The sequence below is a fragment of the Corylus avellana genome, chromosome 3, assembly GCF_965113065.1.
Source record: "Corylus avellana chromosome 3, dhCorAvel1.hap1.2, whole genome shotgun sequence".
Classification (NCBI taxonomy): Eukaryota; Viridiplantae; Streptophyta; class Magnoliopsida; order Fagales; family Betulaceae; genus Corylus; species Corylus avellana.
In genome coordinates this window covers 23,373,733-23,379,732 of record NC_142492.1, presented here as the reverse complement: position 1 = coordinate 23,379,732, position 6,000 = coordinate 23,373,733, and the positions used below count along the sequence as shown (strand labels likewise).

The 6,000-nt window shown below is 39.4% G+C and overlaps 1 protein-coding gene across 1 annotated transcript; it reads right to left on the bottom strand.

Annotated features, from left to right (window-relative positions):
- Nucleotides 1-1,040, bottom strand: LOC148586964 (uncharacterized). Its single transcript, XM_088514425.1, has 3 exons — nt 870-1,040; nt 627-775; nt 1-358 (listed from the first exon to the last, which is right to left on the bottom strand). The coding sequence occupies exons 1-3, from the start codon at nt 1,038-1,040 to the stop codon at nt 1-3; spliced, it is 678 nt and encodes a 225-aa protein (XP_088370551.1).
- Nucleotides 1,041-6,000: the final 4,960 nt, after the last annotated feature.

Below are 6,000 nucleotides of genomic sequence, written 5' to 3'. Positions count from 1 at the left end.
TCAGTTCGGCGGGTGGATATTATCCCACATCAACTGCGCAATCTGGTCCCTAGTGTTTGCCATGATCAAAGTAGAATCATCAGAGAAGTCATAGTGGTTGGGGTAATCAGCACCATCGCCAAGAATCACAGGAGGGGCATGTTCAAAGAACATATCATTCCGGTCAGCTTGTTGGATGAAGTTGTGCAATGTGCAGCATGCATTGACTACAAGGGGCTGGCGACAAACTTTGTACTTAGGCATGCCGTTCAAAACATGGAAGCGTGTTTTCAGCACTCCAAAGCATCGTTCAATCACCATACGGAGTGAGGAATGACGGTAGTTGAACAATTCCTTGAACCCCTGCGGGTCTCCACCACTACAGAAATCTTGTAAGTAATATCTCTCCCCACAATAGGGCGGGAGATAACCCATATAGCATGGAAACCCCGAATCAACTAAGTAGTAGTGATCTGGAAATTACCATACAATACGTGTCATGATTGAGACCAAAGTTTAAAACATAAACATAGTTAATAGAGTTGGTTCGTGTAGTGAAGAATATTCACCTTCAGGCGCTGTAGGAAATTCATTTTTAGGTCTCGTTATAGCATCGTAGAAGACCCTCAAGTCATTAGCGATCCCACCCGGAATACACGAATGTGAACATCATGTCGAAGTCACATGCGCACACCACATTTTGAGACACGACCCCCTTTTTCCCCCCGAAGGCATTTTGTTTCTGCGCCGAGACCCAAGCTTTGATACGGGTGCCATCAATAGCTCCAACACAATTCTACCATACCAGTAATTGTCAATCAGTGTAATGATAAAGTATGGCCCCAAAGACAAACATATAATTGAAATTATATATTACTATTGTTTTATACCTCAAACCAGGGGTAATATTTTGAATTTTCTTGGATGTATGGGTGCACACCGTCAACATTCCTAGGCCTTATAGTGGTCTTGCCCAGGTTGCATAAAGCCCTCATGACACACTTGAAATGACGTGAAATAGTCTCGGTGGAGTGTTGGAACCTATCCGCCACAACCCTCATCCCTTAGCGATGCCCAACTATGAAGCAAAATATGGCTAGCAATTCTTCCACACTAACGATGTGAGTATCTTGTATGTAATTCGCCCTAAGGACATCTGCTAAGGAGATAAAAATATCTCTTTTCATGCGAAATAGCTCGTAGCAAGTGCCCGGATGCCCATGTAATACCTCATGCGCGAATGCAGCACCCGTGAGGGCTGACGTGCGCTGGGGTATCCTGTCCACTTCGTTCGCTTCATCAAACAAAGACTCAATGTGAAGCAAATACAAGAACATCTCCCCAAACCAGTCATCATCATCCATGACATGGTCAGCAGCACCATAGAAAACGAAGTTGGGGACATTTGGGTTCATCCTGTTTGGAAAATGTATAAAATGGCAATGTCAAACACAAATGATTGTAATTACATGGTCATTACCAAATATTTTGCCATCAAAATATTGTTGTTATCTCTCTTTTTGTTTTTTTTTTCCCCCCCTCTGCACAGTAAGGAGATACAACAATTTATTAGTGCAAGTATTGTTCTTTCAAATACAACAAATGACCGGTGTTCCCTTTTGATTGGTGCTATGTCATGGATTTGTGTTAGTCGGTACTGTTATATCTATCAAGTGAGCCACAATTAAATTAAATTGTGGCTTATTCCTTTTTTTAAGTAAAAATTAATCCTAACAAATGAATATGAAAATATATTTTTTGATATTGTTATAATATTAATTAAATAATTTAATTTATTATTTGTTTAGGGTTTTTTTTTTTGGGGGGGGGGGGGGGGGGGGGGGGTTGAACATTGATTTAACATGCTATTAAAACATGTGTTGGGCTTTAGGGTTTAGATGATAATTTTTTTTCCCATCTTATAACTGGGCAATTTAAACACAAAGTGAAGTATATTTTCCTAGTCCTATGAACTTCAACTATTGGGTGGTAATTTAACATATCTACCTGCTAAAATAAAAGCATATAACAAAATCTATTGCAGCCTGGAACTCAAAACAATTACAATCAAAAGCTCTTAAAATAAAACCACATATTTATATTAATTTTGGTACTTGGACATTCAATAAGTGTTAATTAGATAAATTTTTTAAAGTGTTTTGCATATCTTTTATTATATATTGTCGATTTTCATTTTAAAAAATCACAATTTTTATTTATTTATTTATTTTTAAAAAAAGGTGGCAGATCTTTCTTTTTTCTATTTTTAAGAATTTCTATAAAATTTAAGATATTTTAACATATATACACTGTTAAGATTATTGATCCAGTACTCGATAGCTAAAGTCTTAATCTAACTCTTATATTGTTTTAAGCATAAACTAACTAACTTTGGAAATTGAGATACAATGGATAAAATAAAATGGGAAATTTAAACACAAAGTGAAGTATATTTTCCTATTCCTATGAACTTCAACTATTGGGTGGTAATTTGTGTTTAGCTCTTATATTGTTAAATAGTAATATTCCTATGAACTTGACCTATTCCTAATTTGTGTTTAACTCTTATATTGTTTTAAGCATAAACTACCTAATTCTGGAAATTGAGATACAAGGGATAAAATAATTATCACCAGATGGCAATATTCATTCTAATATTAATACAATGTACTAGAAGATAGAAGGATACAAGTATTAACATTAATCATAGGATTTCTAACCAGATAAACTAGCAAACCATAACAAATGCAAGAAGTTGAGGATAAAACATGAGGTAAACAAGAAGCAGGGTATAGAAAATAAATCAAACATGTCACATTAGTTAACTGCCGGAAGTTCAAGCAAATATAAAAAGGTGCCAGTGGCACAAATATTACATGCCAATTGTTCTTGGAAATAGGACATAACAACATTAAACAAGCCGACAAACCCATAGCAACATGCTAAAAAAACAAATAATTCCACAAGTAGCATTAGAAACGGTTCAACATTGGACATAGCAGTCAGCATGCATACAAACTAAAACCACAAGTGCAACAACATAGTTACAGCTTCTCAATCCAGGACTTCTTCCTTTCTGGAGGTAGTGCAATAAAACCATTGCGGACATTCTCATCCTTAAAGAGCTCAAATGCCCTAAAATACCTATCATCATCTAGGTTGGGGGCAATCTCATCCAACATGCCAATGGCCCTACTCATGGCATTGGAAAAAGATGCACCATTACTTCCAGCACCTGCACTACCTTCCCCACTACTCATTCACAGTTGATCTTGTAACAAGATTTCTTTCTTCAAACGGTTAACCTCAGTAAACTCTTTTAATGCATCACTTCGAAGAGAGTATATGAGATATACCCTTACCTTTCCTCTTGTTCTTTTCTTTGCTAGCCAGAACTATCAACTAGACGCTTACCATGTCTGTTACCCCCAATGACTATACCCCTATTTTGAGGAGGAGGTTGGCCACTCCCCTGACTCGAACCACCCCTAGAACCAAGACCATCCTGACTCACAATGTTATCAACAGCTGCATTGGTTCCTTAACTAACATGCATTCCAAGCCGCAAGAGTTTCTCATTCAACTCGTCCTCTTCGTCACTACTCGGTGGTGTCCTAGCGGATGAATGGCGGAGGACCCGAGTGGATGTTGAGCCATTGAAGAGTATACCCAACATTTCGTAGTTTGGACAGCCCTTCCTTCGGAAACGACTAGCCTTTGGCTTGATCTAGGACAAACACGAAAAAATAAAAAATAAAAACGTTTGTGTGTGACCTAAAATTAGAGAGTGGGAACTGCTAAAAGTAGACAAGGGTTTACCGAACTTTACCCTAAGATACTGTTGCCACTGGGTCTCCGTCCCCTAGATTGTGTTTGATACTGGGTCCCAACCAAATCCAGTTCTGTGCTGGAGGAGGTCGGAGAAGTCATGGTGGTTCATCCTAAGTCTGGAAAATTTAGTCCGACACTGGATGGCAGTGTAGGTCTGACCGGTCATTGTAGAAAGCTGGGAAGCTATAGGCGACCACAAGTTCAAATGAACTGACCCATTCACTATTCTCCCCGTATTGACCAACTCAACCAACATTTGCACAGACATACGTTCAAACTCAGGAGACCAAAGTGATGGGTCCTCGCCTTCAGCGGGTTCCATCTATGCAGAAATATACCAACGTAAAAAAATGTTCATGTCTACATGTTATGAAGAATTGCATTTCACTGCCAAACAACAAAAAAACCCAATAGCAGGTTTGAGGCATACCTTACGCCTTTTGTACGAGATGGGTGACTCTGGATCCCGAGATCACTTGCTACACCTTGTCCAATACACCTGCACAAATATAGGTCATAGTGGGTTTGAAATGAGATAAAAACTAAACAAATTGAACGAGAAAAGAGCATAGAAATTGAAAGGGAGTGCGATTATAACTTTCCAAGACCGTGTCTTCAAAGGGTTGCCCGTGTCCGTAGATGCCAAAACGATACAGGGTCACCGTTGCTTACGAGGTGATTGCGAAATTGTTGTAATGGAGTAGCTATCACAGGATTCCACAGACCCCTCTGAAGAAAGGTCTATGAAGATGGGCTTCTGCATGTCTTTGTGGAGGAAGATTATATTAAGGAGTGATTACTATTCACATATCAGCTCAGCTCTAAGCGACGTGTACCAGGTATTGATGAAGACTCCATTAGCGCGCGGCTTGGGGTTGAAGGAGTTGAGGGCATACGAATTGCAGAGGACACTGGGCATCGTGATGGAGAAGACGGGTGTAACTGTGCAGTGAGAAAATTCATTGCAAAATGTTGATATCATACCATACCAAATCAACGATGCTGGAAGCGGCACGTTGTGTGCACATATCCACTGGACGGTCCACGTTTGTTCAAAAACAATGAAGGAAAAAGACCAAGAGGCCACCAGACATCAGCTACGCAGTTCGCAATGTTCTAATCTTAAGTGTTTGATTCAGTGTGGTGTAGGTGCACGGCAACAGTCTACATGGATAGATCAAATACGTTCATTATAGACAGATTACATTATGGGTGAGGTGGCGTCCATCCAACGAGTTAATGGTCAACGACTTCAACCCTTTACCATGAGTGCGATTCCATCCTGAAATCGTCTGACGCTAAAAACAGACGGTGTGATGAGTTTTGGAAGAAATCGGACGCTGCTCAATGCATGTTGGAACTCCCCCACTTCACTGTCGATTTTCTTCTCATTCGTCAGCTTTTGCAGCAACCAACGCATGGAGAACATGCTTTGTAGCCGTTGTAAATCTGAACAATAGATTTTATTCCTTATTATAAACCCAAGAAAGCATTGGCATATGATTTGGTGTGTCTCTGCATGTGATGGATTCACAGAGAGCTGCCACATGTCAGCTATAGAATTACCCAATAACAAGATTGACGATTAGGATTAATTCAGGCATTTGTGTTGAATGCGTCTCTTTTCCCAAGGCGAGTTGAGCGCAACTCTAGGTGCAGACAATTTTATTTTCCTTGTTGCAGTGTTATCAAGGTCGACTAACTTCAGTTGATATTGTGGTCTTCACGTCAATTAATAAACAGGACAAAAATCTATTGCAGTGGGTTGGTGGGTGGGGGTTAGTGGGTGGGCATTAATTACCCAGTGGATCTGAGCCCCAATACCATAACTAGTTGGCCTTAAAATTAGGGCCTGTCGTGCGACACATTGGGGTTCAGGTGTGCGAATTGGGCCAACATGAATTTCGACTTGGATCACATTTCAGAATGAAATTCCAGTTGGGTTTTGTGACAAACGGGCCAAACACCACATCTGCATTGGTTTCTTAAAAAATCCAAAACAAGAATGGAATTTGGTCCATCCAAACAAGTAACCCTTATCATTTTTCAAAAAGTTAACTGTAGAATGAAAAGGGAGGCTGCTTTCATATGCATAAATAATTGAGGGAGCCACTTTCCTTGCAAAATATCTTTATGTAATGCTTTTAATATCGTTTTGTGTTTTGAATTATTTGTTTTAAAATAAAAATT